This window comes from Globicephala melas, chromosome 7, assembly GCF_963455315.2.
Source record: "Globicephala melas chromosome 7, mGloMel1.2, whole genome shotgun sequence".
Lineage (NCBI taxonomy): Eukaryota > Metazoa > Chordata > Mammalia > Artiodactyla > Delphinidae > Globicephala > Globicephala melas.
This window is the reverse complement of record NC_083320.1, coordinates 76,285,709-76,303,491: the sequence shown is the minus strand read 5'-3', so window position 1 is coordinate 76,303,491 and position 17,783 is coordinate 76,285,709. Positions and strand designations below refer to the sequence as shown.

Sequence of the window (17,783 nt, the reverse complement as noted above, 5' to 3'; positions counted from 1 at the left end):
AATTAGCAGAGTACATAGGAAAAAAGAAGCCAGAATGAAGAAACAGAGCTGGAAGGAAACAATATCAAAAGGATAGTGAAATTTTTTTTTTGCTGTGCCACAATGGACAAGGAACTAAAATATGGTCAATAAGCAATCTTAAAGTCCACTTATTAAAAAATTCATAACTGCACTTCAAAAAAAGGAAGCAAAACCACCTCATTTTGAAATCACTGGAGTATTTTTACCTCTTTGAAATATAAAATAAGAGGTAATAATTCAAATCAGTTTATTCATGCAGAGGAATAAATATAAAATAACTGAAAATAAAACAATATAATGATACATATGAAATTAGCTGCCCCTTCCCAGTAGCATGAATAAAGAGCTATTAACCACAAATTGCAATGGAATTTACCTATTGGATAACATTAACTACTAATGCAAACAAATTTTAAAGTTGTTTCCTAAAGTGACTGCTATTACTTATTCCTACAGAAAACTGGATCTATTATAAATGTTGGAAGACAGCTGTGCCAGAGTAAACTGCTTTTCCTTCAGGTTAAAATAATTTCATGGGAAAAATTACTCAAAAGATTCATAGTTACCTTGAAACTCAAGTCCTAGGGCAGAATTTCCATAAATAAATTTTAACCTCAATAGGTTTTAAGTAGTAGAGGATTAAACTAGCAATGTGTATGTAATGAAAATTAAACACTTCTATAGGTAGTTATGAAAAGGTGACAATTAAATTATTAAATATGAAAGAAAAAAGTAGTATCGGTAAAGATATTTTAAAACATTACCATCCCCCCAAATCTGTGTATGTATGTATGTGGGTATACATATATATTTTTGCACAAATATAAACGTGTGTATATGCATACATGTATATGATATACATATTATGTACAGTCAGGTAAAACGTTAAGGATTTTAAGAGTAAACTATATAGAGAAAGAAGAAGGAAGGGGTCATTGTTTCTCCTCAGGCTCAGAGCGCCGTCTGTTGTTTTTTATTGGGTCACTAATTTAATCTGTAGCTTGTCTAGGTGAGTAAGCACCCACAATTCGCCCTTGACCTTATGAAGTAACCAAAATTTCCTTTAATAAAAATGGTTTAGATAATAAAAGCCAGGGCATATTTGACAGTATTTCATATAGATCTGATGAGTTTTAAGAAAGAGTGTGTTCACTTAAATATGTACCTTACTGGTGGTTGAGCATTGTGTTGATTTTTATAACAGCATTTACATTTTAAAATTATCATACTAAACTGGTCAAACCATAAACTTTGTCATGTAAGTGGGGAATCCACTACAGCTCCCACTTTCCTTTTTAAACTCTTATAAGCAGGAAACAGATGGCACTTTCAAGCAAGTAGCCAAGGAGAGTATAATAACAAGGCTGTTTACAAAAGAATCAACAGAGTTTAGAGAATGCAACAAAAAATGGTTGTACACCGGCACTAGTAATCAGGGGTTAAGTCATTACCACTCCTGGACTTTAAGTGGGAGGGAAGGAAGCAATTATATGAACTCGTAAAAAATACCTCTATGGAGAGGGCTACCTGAGAGACTATGGCCTATAGTTTGAGGACATAGCCAGTTTGTGGCTACTACACAAGAAAGACCCAAGGGAGTAAATGTCTTAATTTTATTTTGTCTTACTGTCCAACTTCTTACTGGTTAGTCTCATTGGCCAAATCCAATCTGAAGCCAGAGAAAAAAGTCTATAAAATTCAGCCTCGGGCTTCCCTGGTGGCACATTGGTTAAGAATCTGCCTGCCAATGCAGGGGACATGGGTTCGATCCCTGGCCCAGGAAGATCCCACATGCCGCGGAGCAACTAAGCCCGTGCACCACAACTACTGAGCCTGTGCTCAAGAGCCCGTACTCTGCAATGAGAGAAGCCACAACAATGAGAAGCCCGTGCACCACAACATAGAGTAGCCCCCGCTCACCACGACTAGAGAAAGCCCATGCGCAGCAACGAAGAACCAACACAGCCGAAATAAGAGCAAATAAATAAATAAATTTATTAAAAAAAAAAAGTCAGCCTCCTGGGGCATAGTTTGAGAAAGGTCGAGTGGAATGTGGATCTGGAGGAACAAATGGAAAATTCTGCATTCCATTCCTCTCTTTTTTTTTTTTCAGCATATCTCTTTTCCAGATAAAAAATATGTGTCCCTAGTATAAGGGATATGTGAATCGTATCAACTACCATATTCTTATGAATTTATATCAGTTTTATCATATTCCCAAACAAAATCTAAAATGTTAGTAAACCTCAGTGCTCTTTGTATAAGGTAATCTAGAAAAAAAAAGTAAGGAAACAAATTCTTAATATAAAATATAGCTGCTATAGTCTTATGACATGTAGCTGCTCATGAGGTCTTAGATGATAATTATACATTCTATCAGCTGCAATTACTCTACGTGTATCCTAAGCTGTGTCAGTAACTAGTCTGTATGGTATGATCAGACTAGTTACTGGTGGTATGATCCTGTGTTATAAGCCTGATTGGTCTACCTTTATTGTGTTGCCTCATTATTCTATTACCCAGCCTATCACATAAATAAGATACTCCAGAGAAACCTCTAGGTTCAGAAATAGTTCTCCTTGTCCCCGTTATGTGGTGGCAGTCTAATTTCCTACTGGTAAATAATATCAATCACCTCAACCACTATTGTTGTCCCTTTTTCTGTAGAGAAGGTTAGACAGCTTAAGGAGTTCATAATGGCCAGAGGGCAGACTCAATTTCCAATTTTACAGATCCTTGATTGTGTTCTCTAGTGGAAGCATTTTTTTCCCATGGAAACTAGTACCCTTCTCCCCATAAAGGCTAGGTTGTAGAGATAGAAATTTTCCTTCAGTGACTTTGCTGAAAGAGGCCACTCTCACATCCTCCCTTGGTTCCTGGACCTGTGCATTCTGTCTTAGGAGATATGACGTTATGCATTGGATAGTGCTTTAAGGTACATAGCATCCTGTGGGATGGCATCCCCAATCCACAAGATTTTTCTCCCCAAAGTTTCTATAGCAGTCTAGCAGATTATTCCATTCTATCAAGTCAATTGCTTCTAGATGTTGAGGGCTTGAGATTTTTTTTTTTGGTGAGCCCGTGGGTCATTTTCTTTTTCCCCCCATAAATTATTTCCCCTGGTCTGTGGTAAGATTATGTCAAAACCCAAGTAAAATAAAGATTTTGTAAGTCTACAAATGGTGGTGCTGACAGAATTGTGGCCAGAGGAGACAGATCCCAGATATCTGTTTCTCCCTTTAAGAAGACTTTTTTTTTTCTTTCACAATGATGAAGGGGGTCCAATAGAATTGACCTCATACAAATTGGTCAAGAATGGTGCCATATGATTGGCTGTGTGTTGTCTTTTACTATTGGCAAGTCGGGTGGCCATAACCATGTCAACTGTGGTGAGAAGTTCATGTTGTCAAATCAGTGCATAGTGTGCATTTGTGCCATCCTGGCCTATTAGTACTTCTCCCATTGAGCAAGCACTGGATTAATTGAAAAAAAAAAAAGAATGACAGCTATAGGAAGGCTAATTTTGTCCATGTGATTATTGAGGGGCTCCTCTGCCATGGAAGCCCTCTCTGGGAGATTACATGGGACCTGAATCTCCATCTTTTGTGCCCATTTCAAGAGGACCACTCATATACTCCTCCATCAGACCTCTTTGCCATTGATTTTCCAGTCTTGGTGTTTTAAGTCCCCTATCAGTTGTCCAACCTGTTAGCCACTGCTCATGGATGAGTGTAGATCCCTAACTCAAGCCATCTCTCCTTTCACACAGTATTCAGCCGAATTTCCTCTCTGACTTTCTGCATGATGGGAGGATTTCCTTTCACCCACTGACTTTCAGGACCACCCCTGAGTAGGGCTGTAAAGTAGCAGCTTTTAACAAGGACTAGTAAATTCTTAGTTAATCCAGCCTTGCACTGTTTCTTCCTTCATTAACTGGTCATAGGAAACTCCCCATGAAATAAATTATAGTTGTGAGTGAGAGAACCAACCGTCAGCAACCCCACAGAGAAGGAACCAGGGAAATAAATACCTCAACCTCTTTCGTCTCCTATCCCCTAATATCTGTCAGTGCCTTCCCAACCAGAAGTCAAAGGACAAGGGAACCTGGATGATGTGAAATAGAGGTCAGCAACCCTTGACACAGCAGGCTGGAGATGGTGCAGAGGGAAACCTAGTGGACCAAATAAAGACATTCAGCACAACTGCCGCCAGAAAAGCACAGTCCAGCAGTAAATTTAGTTTTATGGCTTAAAATACTTTAGGGTATTTGAGATGAACCATTTTTCTGCTCACAGTAGTATAATTTTTAATTGCAGACCTTTGTGAAGGATTTTTTTTTTTTTTTACTTCTGACATGTGGAATCATAAGAACCTCCTGAGTAATATTTGCTTCACATTTTCTGTGACTAATAGTAGCTAATTTCGAGCTTTATTGGACATCTTATGCAGTTGCATAAGTAAAATGTTACATTCAGAAATTATTTAAAAAATATGTATCTACTACCTCAATTCGATGTACAGTCAATGAATGCAGTGCTTTTTTTTTTTTTTGGCTAAAGTGGGTATATTTTTGCGAACTTGATGAATCATATGTGTGATGATATATCAAATGCTGAGTTTATTATTGTGTATTTTAGGAATAATTTGTAGTGTTGGGTTATGTAAGGGGCTTCTTTAAAATGGCCATTGTTCCACTATGCTGTCTCCTTACAAAGGGCTTCCCAATGCATCTTGAAGCCAAAATTCGAGTTTTGTTTCCAAAAAAAAAATTTTTTGGGGGGGGCAGTGTAGGCAGAAGTTGGGGGATGGGGAGATTTCCTATTTAAAGCTGAGACTAAGGTTATTACTAGAGCCATTGCAAGCTGAGGACCTTTTCAATACTTTTAATGAGGAATCTCATTCTTCATGCAGAAGGAAATAATTTCATGTTTCAGCATTATTATATTACCTTAGTGAACATTTTAAAAGTTGGGTCCATTGTTTCTAGGAAATATTTATGACTGTAACAGGTGCCAAACAACCTCTTAATGTACAGAAGAATAGCAGTGGCTTTAATAGACATGTAGATGGTTTTGTAAGGACGATTGTGAAAGGAGAGTGAAAAAAATTTATACTAATATAGAAATTTGCTTTTTCATAAAAGAGGAAACAAGAACTTTGCTATCTGTCCTTACTTAAATAGTTTTCCTTATCTATAAATTATAGTGAAGCTCCTATAATTTCCTTATCTGTAAATTATAGTGAAGCTCCTGTGAGAACTTTCCTGCTAAAACAAACCATAATTCTTTATGATACTCTTCTACCTGCTTGTCATCTTAGGTACATTAAGTAGCTTTCCTTCTTTCAGGAACTCCACTCAACACTGATCCCTTCTTTTTCATTCCCCCAACATCCACTAACTTCACCTTCTGTATCTATCACTGTAAAAGCCATGTTATATCCATCATCACTGAAACCAGAGTTTTGGTTAATATGCAGTTGAAATACCCTTATTAAGTACAGTTGAACTGATTTAAACAATACAGATGATGCTAAAGAAAGAATGTAAAAGTTCTTCTAATCTAAGAAACCACTGCAAGTCTCCGTTGGTGACATATGTTTATACATCATATAACTTTTTTTTATAGAAATGGGCTTATTTTTTAGTATTGTTTCATGACCTCTTTTTTCACTTAAGTATAATATGAACATCTACATAATTAAATATTTTTCTATAGCATAATTTTAATTTATGTTTTTTGTATGTGGATATAACACAATTTATATTGTATTTAAAATGTAGTATATATAGTATTTAGTATAATACATATGTAGTATATAGTATCTATATGGAGAGGGAGAAAATATACATTTATTTTTTTTCTTGCATGTAAAAACACATAATATTACTTTAATTATCTATGCCAGTAAAATTTGGGGCATATCCATATTTCCTTACAATTATATTTTTATAAAAGATTTCTGAGTCATAATTTATAAGCTATGTTTCATTTTCTTTTATAGAATATTACAGGAATGTGTGATATGGGCATCTACTGTAGTACATATATGCATTGGCATATAACTTCCATTTATATAACACTGTGAAGTTATTTAAATATTTTACAAAAGAAGAAATTATGGACAAGAAAGAAAAGTCCATTATTGTAAGGCTACTAGCTGCCAGTATTTAAGCAGCCATACTTTGTATTGAGTTATTATTGAGAACCATTTGTAACAGTTCCACAAACTACTATTTTTATTAAAAATTACCATTGGGGTCTGAAATAGATTAATTGCATACTTCACTTTATTTAAACGGTTTCTTTAACTATCTGCTTAGGGTCTGATTTGTGATCTAATTAAAACCTCTTAAGACCATAGTCTTCACACATTTTAACTGTGTGCCACTATCTGTAGAAATTTTTCAGCTTGTATTAATGTATCTAAATTTATTTATTATGCATACATATATTATTCTCAACCTAAATATTAAATACTAGTGAGGACTAATTTTTAATATAAAAAATAGGTATGAAGCAGAGATTTTACTTTTTTTAAATACCACATGGATCATTTTATACATCTTTGAGGTGGGAAAAACCTCTACTTTAATTGCTCTGTTCCTCAGTCTCTCGATAGAACTAGATTGTCTCAAAGTTTCCTTCTACTTTTTTGAACTTATTCACTGATTGAATGAATGGGATCAGGCACTGAGCTGAGTCAAAGTTGAGGCAGAATACGTTGGTGAGTCTTCATAGACGAAAGGGGAAAGAATAAAATGCTCTAATAAAAATAACACTATCAGGTATAACAGATAGGTCTGCAGTCCCAATGGTTTAGCAAAATACAGTGTTTTTGCTCTCATATAAATTATGCAGTGGGCATACCTGATCAGCTGGTGGCTGTCCTCCAAGTGGTGATTCAGGCATCTGTGTTACCGCCTCCTTGTGATGGCTTTGCCGTTTTCAACACGTGGCTTCCAAAGTTGCTAGAGCCAAGGAAAGAGCATGGAGAATTGCACATGGGAAATTGTTATTGGCCAGGCCCATAGCATTTCTATCCTCAGTTACAAAACCACACTTAAATGTAGGGGAGGCTGAGGAATATTGTATATCTGTGTATCTAGGAGGAAGTAAAATGGGACAGTTCACTAGTTAGACTCTCTGCCATTACATGTAAACAGATAATGGTAATGGAGTATTATAAAAGGCGTAATGGAATAAAGTAAAAGAGCTATAAAAACAGAGAAGAGAGAGTGTTTACCTTATCTGAAAGTTGAAACTGGTGAACAGGGATTATTTCAGTCATCAGACATAGGAGGAAATTCCTAGCCAGAGGAATATCAGAAGGAAAGTCAAAAAAGATAAGATAAACAATAATTATATTATAGCATGGTTAATCTGTAATTTCCTCATTAAATTTCTACCATATTTTCAAAACAAATTCTTAAACAAATTTTTAAAGATGTAGACTAAGGAAGAAAATTAATTGAATCATCGTTTATAATAGAGATTACAGAAACAACATAAATGTTCAAAGACAAAGAATTAGTTAAATAAATCATGGTAGGACCATGTTATGCTATATTTTGCAGCCATTATAAGGTAGGTATGGATTCACATATTTATTTGGGTAGATTTTAACAATTGCTTTTTAAACGATTAAAAACAAGTATGTATCATAATGATAAATGAAGTGATAAAATTCAGCATGCATGAACGATCATATTTTAAATATATAAGTATGTTTCTGAATAAATTAAAGTTGACCATTCAAGCAGAAGTTTAACTGATTTTTCACTTTTTTTTCATCGTGGCTGCCTACCTATCTCTTTCTCTCTGTCTCCCTTCCTTCCTCCCCCTTTCTCTCTTTATTCTTTTAAATGAGCATGTATTATTTTTATATATAATGAAAAGAATATATTTTTGATTTAAAAAGTAAGTAAAAGACAGTTTTGGAAATTAGTGTTCCCTTGGTCCTGTGAATGATCTCTCACTTAGCTGGTGGAAAATGCTGCCTTATTAATATCTAACAAGGGGTACCACCCTACTGGGAAATAGTAGCTAATATCTGCTGGACTTGATCCCATTGGAGCTTGCTATTTGCAATATTCTTGCTGCATAAAAATCTAGTTACTGGGCTTCCCTGGTGGCGCAGTGGTTGGGAGTCCGCCTGCCGATGCAGGGGACGCGGGTTCGTGCCCCGGTTTGGGAGGATCCCGCATGCCGCGGAGCGGCTGGGCCCGTGAGCCGTGGCCGCCGAGCCTGCGTGTCCGGAGCCTGTGCTCCACAACGGGAGAGGCCACAATAGTGAGAGGCCCGCGTACCACAAAAAAAAAAAAAAAAAAAAAAAAAAATCTAGTTACTGAAATGTAATGGGCAGAAACCAGAGCACCATATATGTCCATGTTAAAATTTTTAAAAAAGTATTATTGACAGATGTATCAGATTTATAAAAATGCATAGTTTTTTTCAAAAGTGTAGCAAGTGAATTACCATTTATTCCCACATTAAATAGAATGAATTTTGTTTGATATATATATATATATATATATTAAGCTCTGTATTATAATATTGATATTTGAAGTCTATCATTGTTTCTAATAGAAATGGGCCAAAGTAAAGATATACGGAGTTCCTTTACTTTAACAAGAATTATTCTTTATAAACTCAGGGTCTGTAGATTTGCAAAAGAGCATGGCCCACAGAACACTGAGTGGAAGGCAAAATGGTTTGGATGGTGGGATGGTGATCCAACCGCTAGTGTGATTTCCTCATCTTCTGACTCCACTGCAGACTTGTTTATGATTGACAAGGCAAACAGCATTGTCTTAGGGAAACTGATTATTAGCAATGAAGTATGAATATTCAAAGATGAGAGAGATTAAAAGTCAAGGTTTTAAATTTATTTCAATTGACGATTTGGAAGAGATGAAAATTAGAGAAGAGCTGCAGTATCATTGAAAAGAAAGATTTTAAAGGCAAATATACAGAAATTAACGGCTGCGTAGATCTGAGGATAGAAATATAATTTGAGGTAATTTTTTGGAAAGTATGGCAGATGGGATATCATTTAGATTTTGGTCCAGTGTCATGCTTTTACCAATATGCATCATATATTACTATGTTCTTTAACATAATAAAATCTTTACTTTAAAATGAACTAACTTTTATTTTACTCTAGTTTGTTTTTAAATATAAACTGTCTTATCTCTCTTTTTTCAAATAGACAGTGCTTATTGTTAATGGGATATTTCTGCAACTGAAAAAGTGTTCATAATGTACATAAGCCATAATGCACTTAATATGTAGTGTTCGTTTTGGTAGACTGATCAGTTGGTTTATTTATATTTTCGTGGCCATCATTTTATCAATGGGAATTCTATGATAAAAATAAATCTCATTTAATCTATACGGTATGCACTATGTTAAAGAAAATGAAAGATATATGTTATATATATGTACATATATATAATGATTCTGCTTTTATATTTCAACAAGTTTTATAATGTCATATTGAGTCAAATTATCTATCATTTTAAATTATTTAACCATATAATTAGGAAGAAAATACCTTCCAGCGTAGTATATTAATTTATTTTTACAGTCCAAACCAGATTTGGAATTGGGACATTTCCATCCATATTTAAATCAATAGTCAAGGTATAATGTAGATTTAGTTGCCTTCTCCAATATATTTGCCTATTAAGAGTGGAAAAGTAACACCAACACTTCAATGACTTTTCTTTCTGTTTTTTTACTTTGGCTGTGGAGGAGCATGGTATCTTGTAGGTGTGTGGGTGGATTTTCTTTTTCTTTAAACTATGTAGAGGAGAGAAATAAACAGGTGAGAAAAAAATAGAAGTTGCTATTTAAAGGTACTGGAGATCAGAGATAAACTACATACTAAACTGCACAATCTTTTCTATTTCCTATTTATATTATTTGAATAATAATAATTAAAAAAACCTGCTTCTTCTAGCAATATGTATTCTGCCGGGTAAGAGCCAGGAAAAGAAAAAGGCTGGTTCCACGTTATAATCACTTAGCATTTTTTCCTTGAGCAAGGTGAAAAATACCAATAGGTCTGCTCATGCATAAGAAAAACACATTTTGTAAAATGTCAAATATGCATTCATTAGAGGTTATTATAGAAAGGTATATTTAACTTTGGGGAGGAGACACTTAACCTGATACACATTAAGTTGTCATCTATTCTTCACTAAGAAGCTGAGAATAATTAAGGAGAATGATTATATGTGCTTGCAAACTAGTTCTAAGTATATGGATACTGTTTATGACAATTTTATTTTTGTTGATAAGACTACAAAATGAGATACTTACTCTACCATACCACTGACAAAACTATAATTTTCAAAATGCTAAGCAAAGGAAATGGTCACAGCTTTTTTTTTTTTTTTTTTTTTGCGGTACGCGGGCCTCTCACCGTTGTGGCCTCTCCCGTTGCGGAGCACAGGCTCCGGGCGCGCAGGCTCAGCGGCCATGGCTCACGGGCCCAGCCGCTCCGCGGCATGTGGGATCTTCCCGGACCAGGGCACGAACCCGCGTCCCCTGCATCGGCAGGCGGACTCTCAACCACTGCGCCACCAGGGAAGCCCAGGTCACAGCTTTGAATATATTACAAAAAACAAGTACTTCAATGTGCTATAACTTGATCTTCATTGTCTACAATGATGGAGTTGAGCTCCATGGTTTTTCTACATAGCGTAAAAGTCATTCCTATCTATTTCACAGTCTTGGTAGCATTGCATTGATGCTAGTGCCTTTCTCTGCAATGTAAGGTGTTTTTGTTAGAATTTATAGAGGACATTTTAAAGAACTGTGAATGGTGAATGAATTGCTTTCTTAATTTCTAAAAATTCTAATTTTTTTTAACCTCAAATTCTTTAAGCTCTCTTTAATGTATCAAAAACCAAAAATTCTTTTTCCCAGAAAAAAATTAATCCTATATTTTCTGACATTAAGTTTACAGACCAGAATATGTAAAATATCTATCATCTACCTATCTATCTATTTCTACCAATCTAGATTGAAAATGTATTTCCTTCTAGATATAGATACAGACACATATATAAAATATCTATGGTCAGTGGGTAGTATTATATAGCTTGATTATGTCCTTTACTTCAGAATTAGAAGGACTCCTATGGAAACTATAAAAATTCTTTTTAACAGTTTCTATGGAATCAAAACTTAAAGAAATCCTAGAAATGAAAAGTACTTTAAGCCCTATCTAAGTCCAGCATCTCACCAGCAGCACAAATTCACCCAAAGCCAATGCCAACAACTCCATCTGATTTCAGGGACAATAGGCTTACTAACTCCTGAGGGAACATATCACTGTTAGAATTCTAATTCATAAATTGAACAAAACATGCTTTTTCATAAAATTCCTGCCATCATTTCTATTTTTGCTTCTTAAAGTGAATGAGAGTCTTCATAAGCTTTAAGATAACTTTTTTTAATAGTTTGAGGTTGAATACATATATCTTTTTCATTTAAAAATTTCCCAGTTCTTACCATTTTTCTACATATAAGAGGATTTACAGGCTAATTACCTTCATGATACCCGTATCTGAAGTTCCCCAGATATGCCTAAGTCTCTTTTATAGTTTGACTCCTGCCATTCCAAACTCAGAATAACCTTTCACAGAAAATAATCTACTGGAAGACCCATTGTGTATTAGTACTGGTAATATCAGTTTTGATGTTTTATAATTATGGTCAAATCAGAGGAAAGTCTCCTTATTGTGTTCTACCCTAGTTTTGACCATATTCTTATATTATATTAGAATTTATATTCTATGAAATGCTGTAATTTATGGATTATTTTCACATGCTTTTTATCCTTTAATTTTGTATTGAAGTATAGTTGGCTTACAAAATTGTGTTAGTTTCAGGTATCCAGCATAGTGATTCAACTTTTTTTTTTTTGCAGATTATATTCCATTTTAGGTTATTACAAGATATTGGGTATAATTCCCTGTGCTCTACAGTAAATTCTGTTGCTTATCTATTTTATGCATAGTAGTTTGTATCTGTTAATCTCATACCCCTAATTTGTCTCTCTCCCCCTCCCTTTCCCCTTTGGTAACCCTAAATTTGTAGGGTGAGTAGTAAACATAGTAAACATAGTAAGTTTACTATGTCTATGAGTCTGTTTCTGTTTAGTATGTACACTCATTTGTATTATTTTTTAGATCCCACATATGAGTAATATCATATAGTATTCATCTTTTTCTGTCGGTCCTATTTCACTAAGCATACTATTCTCTAGGTCTATCCAGATTGCTGCAAATGGCCATATTTCATTCTTTTTTATGGCTGAGTAATATTCTATACATATACATATACATATATATATATGTGTGTGTGTGTATATATATATGCTTGCCACATCTTCTTAATCCAGTCATCTGTTGATGGGCACTTGGGTTGCTTCCATATCTTGGCTCTTATACATAGTGCTGCAATGAACATTGAGGTACAGCGCATGTATCTTTTCAAATTATTGTTTTAGTTTTTTCTGGATGTATACCCAGGAGTGGAATTGCTGGATCATATGATATTTCTAGTTTTAGCTTTTTAATATTCTTTAAATTTTAAATACATTTTAAAGTAATCAGGGTCCATATATTTGCCCTTTAAAGTATATGGAAATTAAACTCAGTAAGATTAATGTGTTAGGTGCTATAATACAGCAAAACATTGGAAGAGTCAAGACCAGAACTACGTTTCTTTCATGGTAACCTAATTTAATATCATTATGAAAAGTAAATTAAGGGTACATTAGGGTTGACTGGAACCTTGTCTTATTACTATATATTAGCATACATCCAGACATATGCATACATGCATGTGCCTACACACACACACACATTGAACCATGATTTTATAGCTAGAAGGGACATTTGTGTGGTGATAACTTGGAGGAAATGGCAAGAACATGAGCTTGTATAGAATCCTGAATGCTCTTAATAAAAACAATCAAGCCCAGAATATTGCTCTGAAATTCCAGTTATGGAACACATAGCCTCCAAATCCAACTTGACATTTAAAATTATATGTCACTGCTATGAAAGTTCTTTTCACTTATTTGAAAACGATTTGACAAAGAAATCAAATTCTGATGGGGATAAAGCGTTGCCAACCTTGCTTGCTTTTATAAAGATATAATGGCAGCAGATATTTGAAATACCAAAATATTTAAGTGGATGTACAAGTAAATTAATCTTGGTAAGTTTTTAAAATTTCTCTTTTATCATTTTGTACAACTTAGTCTGCCCAGAGCTCAACTTCATCCCTCTCTAATAAGTGTATTAAAAAACATGAAAGAGAAGTTTTAAGTTTTGGTGTTTTGTGTTGCTTAATTATTGTCTTAATGATTAGTCAGATCATATGATATGTGATAGACTTGAAGGACAACATGCAGCATTGAGTTAATGAATTAAAATAAGTTGTTTCTTTAGTGTAGTGCATGGTTTGTAAGTGGCAATAGAGATTTGATGATTTTATGATTAAGCCAGCTTATAAGTGATACCCTTTAGAATCTAATCCAACACATGAGTTTATATTTTCAGTTCATTATCTGTATGTTTGTATGTATGTGTGTACCTGTGTGTGTCTTACAGCTGTTATTTCAAGAAACCAAGAAGGGCCAGGAGAAATGGGAAAGGCTGTGCTGATTCCTAAAGATGACCAGGAGAAAATGAAAGAACTGTTTAAAATCAATCAGTTTAACCTTATGGCCAGCGATTTGATTGCCCTTAACAGAAGTTTGCCGGATGTAAGATTAGAAGGGTGAGTTTACATTTGTTTTATAATCTTATATGTTAGCAATCCCCGAATTTCAGAATATCTCAGAACTTCAATTAACTCAGATTATTTGAAATCTAGAACTAAATGGTTCTGAATACCTTTGCCAGAGCAGGAATTAACTGTGCTATGATGAGAGATATGAACTGTCTTTCTCTGGCAGAGCAAAATATGTTACTTGCAAAGACATTGCAGAATACACCAACCTAACAGGTTTTTTCCTTCATGAGATGTCTTTTTGTTTTGCTTTGCTTTATCTTGCTAAAAATAGAGCAAACATGATCTTTGATAAATTATTTTCTGGCCTGTATAAAAAGCCCTTATACTTTGCTTTGAAAAACTATACGCTTTGCTATTCCAGCATAAAAATAGCCAACTGCCTGTGTGATTCTTTGACCCTTTAAAATTATTTATTGTGGGCTCTTTAGCAATTTATGATGCTATTTATCGATATAATTAGAAAGCTCAGTTATCAGCCATGGAGGAAATACTCACTTGGAAATAATAATACTGCATGAAAAATTATGTTGAAGAATTTAACACTTACGTGATTAACTGTAAGCCATGCTCTAGATAGTTGAACATATTTTAAATGGAGGTAATAAAAATCAGAATATTTAGTGGCAGTATAGTCATCCTTGTATATAGTCCTTATAAAGAAAACTCTTGGCACTTAGAAAAGATATGTCCTCAGTTTTTAGAAAATCTCCAAGTTTACAAATATCCTCCAGAACACACTTCTATTTAAAACGAACTTGTTCTTTTAGACATGTAATGGCCTATACATAGTTGATACCTACAAAGTTTGCTACATATAATGGGTTATATTACATTAGTGCGATGGTGACATTAACATATTTACTAAACATGATTTTTTTTCCTTTCTGAATTACTTCAAATAAGATCAAAATAAATTGATCCAAGCCTTGTTGAGATGCTGGCCTGGGTTGTCAGAAGGTTCATTTGATAGCAAAGTAACTGGTTTTGTATACCCCTGTATGCTTTTGAAATGTCTCTCTCAACTAAACCACAAGTAACTACATATTATGGATATTTTTGGTTCCTAGCAAATAGCTTAAGCATCAAATTTAACATTTTTGCATTCCAGAGGCCTAAATAATTTTACAGGTAGTTCTGTCCTTATTTGTATGTGTGTGTTTGTATATGCGTAGATACATTTGAATTTTTAAAGATATACAGTGGGCATATTCTTCTAAGTAATTTTGAGCATTTTATATGCTGAGTTCATAATGTTATAATGTTGCATTTATTACCTTGTTTTATATACTATGTTGTGATAAAATGGGAAAATGTGATACTTATGTGTTCAGGAAAACCATGTACACACTATTTCAAATTTTTTTAAACCTTCATTTTCAACTATCAGAACATATAACATTAAATTTTATATCAGATCTGGTATAAAATTAAGGTAAGAACTATTTTAATACAGAGCTGTCACAAAAGTAAAAAAGAAGCAACATCATTATTGAGCTTCCATTTAAAATATTTGTGGCCAGTGGTATTACTTGTTTTAAGAATTACTGAGTGTATTAAGTAGTTGAAGATTTAAGTCTTAAACTATGGAACAATTCAACATTTAAAAAATGTAGGATTCAGGGCTTCCCTGGTGGCGCAGTGCTTGAGAGTCCACCTGCCGATGCTGGGGACACGGGTTCGTGCCCCGGTCCGGGAAGATCCCACATGCCGCGGAGCGGCTGGGCCCGTGAGCCTTGGCCGCTGAGCCTGCGCGCCCGGAGCCTGTGTTCCGCAACGGGAGAGGCCACAACAGTGAGAGGGCCGCGTACCACCAAAAAAAAAAAAAAAGTTAAAAAATGTAGGATTCAAATCTCAGTATAAAAACTATAAAAAAATGCCATACCTACTGTAGATATTATTGCTTGAATTTTGAGATTTTGCAAATAATAGTAGTGAAATAAATCATTTCCTGTTTTATTTTTATGACATCACAGTGTATGCAATTAGAAAAAAGAAAGAAAGAAAGAAAGAAATACCATCTACAATTTCTAGACAAATCATAAAGTGTGTGTGAAGTTCACTGAGGACATTTGCAAGTCATCTTGAATGACTCAATTGTGTGACTGCCTGGGAACAACTAATGTTGAGAAACACACAATGAATCAGATATCCAAACTTATTTAAAAGATGTAAAAAGCTGTTAATACTCATTTGATGTAGAAAACTATATTTTTTCCAATTTTGGTATTACAGTTCAGTTTTTGGATAGTTACATCTCATGAGATGACACATAAAGCTAGCCTCAGTGATGACTGAAATATCAAGATATAAAAAGATGGGATTTATAAATAATTAGTTTAAAAAGATCTTATTTTAGTGAAAACTTGAGTTGATATTTATTTAGAAAGGGTCTGAACTGCCCATACTGTGAATTTATTAAAATATCTCAGCATATTTTATGACTGCATTCAGAAAATTGTCCAAATAGTTTAATGTTGTGTTTGGCTTTAATATCAATCTACAAATATTTGAAGATGTGTTCAGAGTGTTTACCTGAAACAAATAGACTGCTAGATATTTCTCCAGCAAAAATGGGTTTATTTAGGATCAGCAGAGAATTGCAGTTCAGGGTCCGTGACCATGGCAAGGCACATGCAAGTCCCCACACAGCAAGGGAAGGAGAACTCTTTTATAGAGTGAAAAAGGAAGTTGGGAGGGCTGTAGTAAACAAAGGGTCCATGGCATTTCAATGGCTGAGTTCTTGCCAGGAAAGAAGTCTTTCTTTGTCCAGTTGGGCTCTGCTATTCTTGCAGGGTATGAGACTCCCCTTTCTGATGCCCAAGCTCTATTTTTACTTGAGGTTTCTGTTTATTAATTTTTTTACATATCCCTCTTTTGATCATGATCTTTCTCTAAAAGCATCACTGATCAAGAGTCAGGTTTTCAGGTTTCAGTGGCTTTTTGTCCCTCAGTGTCAGGAAGGATCTTTCCTGGGTGGTGTCTCATGTCAGAAGGAAAGTGCTCAGATTGGAAACCTATTAAAGTCATATTCAGGTAACAAGGAGGGTTAGGAGGGAGAACTCTCAGGCATTATTATTTAAAGTCTCTATGTTGTCAAGATCATAGAAACTGGAGATCATCTGCTGTGTTATATCATTATCAAAGGTTTAGCAACAAACTTCCAACAGACCTGCTCTGGATATCTTGGGAACACTGTCTCATCAGATGTCCTCTCTCCTCCAATACTGGGAATTTTTTTTTACTTTTAGGCCACCAAATTATATGCAGGTCCAGTCAGTGCTTGGCGCTCTTTTTTAGGTATGTCATGAAAATCCAAGAGTCTATTCCTTGGGGTTCCGTGGCACAAGAGTTGCTTAGCAGTAACCTGATAGTGACCTTTCCAGCAAGGTTGAAGAGAGTACTTCTGGAAGTGTCTTTTTCAATAGAAAAAATCTCAGGTGGCAAGGTATGATGCTTGAGGTCTTCGTCTCGCAAGGGTGCACTGTGAATAGATTGCTCTTCGAAAACTCATAGTGGTTTTTAATAGAATGAATTAGGTCTTTGCAGTATTGGAGGGTCTTTCCTTTCAGCAGTTGTGGGTCAAAAGAAGCAAGAGCCAAGTGCACTGGGATTCTATCACTATCTCAAAGGGTGAGAGTTTATGAGTTCAAAAAGGGGTGAATCTGAGATTTAGAAGGACCAACCACAGTGCTTCTGGCCAAGCTATTTGGAGAGCCTCTACAAATTTTGCCAGTTGAGTCTTAATGATGCACTGAGTGTGTTCTTCTAAACCAGAGGATTGAGGCAACAGTCCACACCAGTGACAGTGCTGTAAAACCATCCAAACAGCCAAGACTTGGCAAAGCACCCGGCCAATAAAATGGGTTACTCGAACACTATGAAACTCAAGAAGACTTCTTCCGGGAAGGAATAATCTTTCCCAACTTTAGCCACAGAATAGGCAGT

General features: G+C 34.9%; 1 protein-coding gene across 6 annotated transcripts in view; it reads left to right on the top strand.

Annotated features, from left to right (window-relative positions):
• Positions 1-17,783, top strand: part of GALNT13 (polypeptide N-acetylgalactosaminyltransferase 13) — a 560,834-nt gene that overhangs the window by 198,163 nt on the left and 344,888 nt on the right. For 5 of the 6 annotated variants that reach the window (XM_060302436.1, XM_060302437.1, XM_060302439.1 and 2 more), the window contains exon 4: positions 13,655-13,823. The exons of the other annotated variant lie outside the window; for it this stretch is intronic. In XM_060302436.1, the coding sequence (XP_060158419.1) occupies positions 13,655-13,823 (169 nt within the window). The remainder of the gene's footprint in view (positions 1-13,654; positions 13,824-17,783) is intronic. 6 annotated transcript variants of the gene reach the window in all.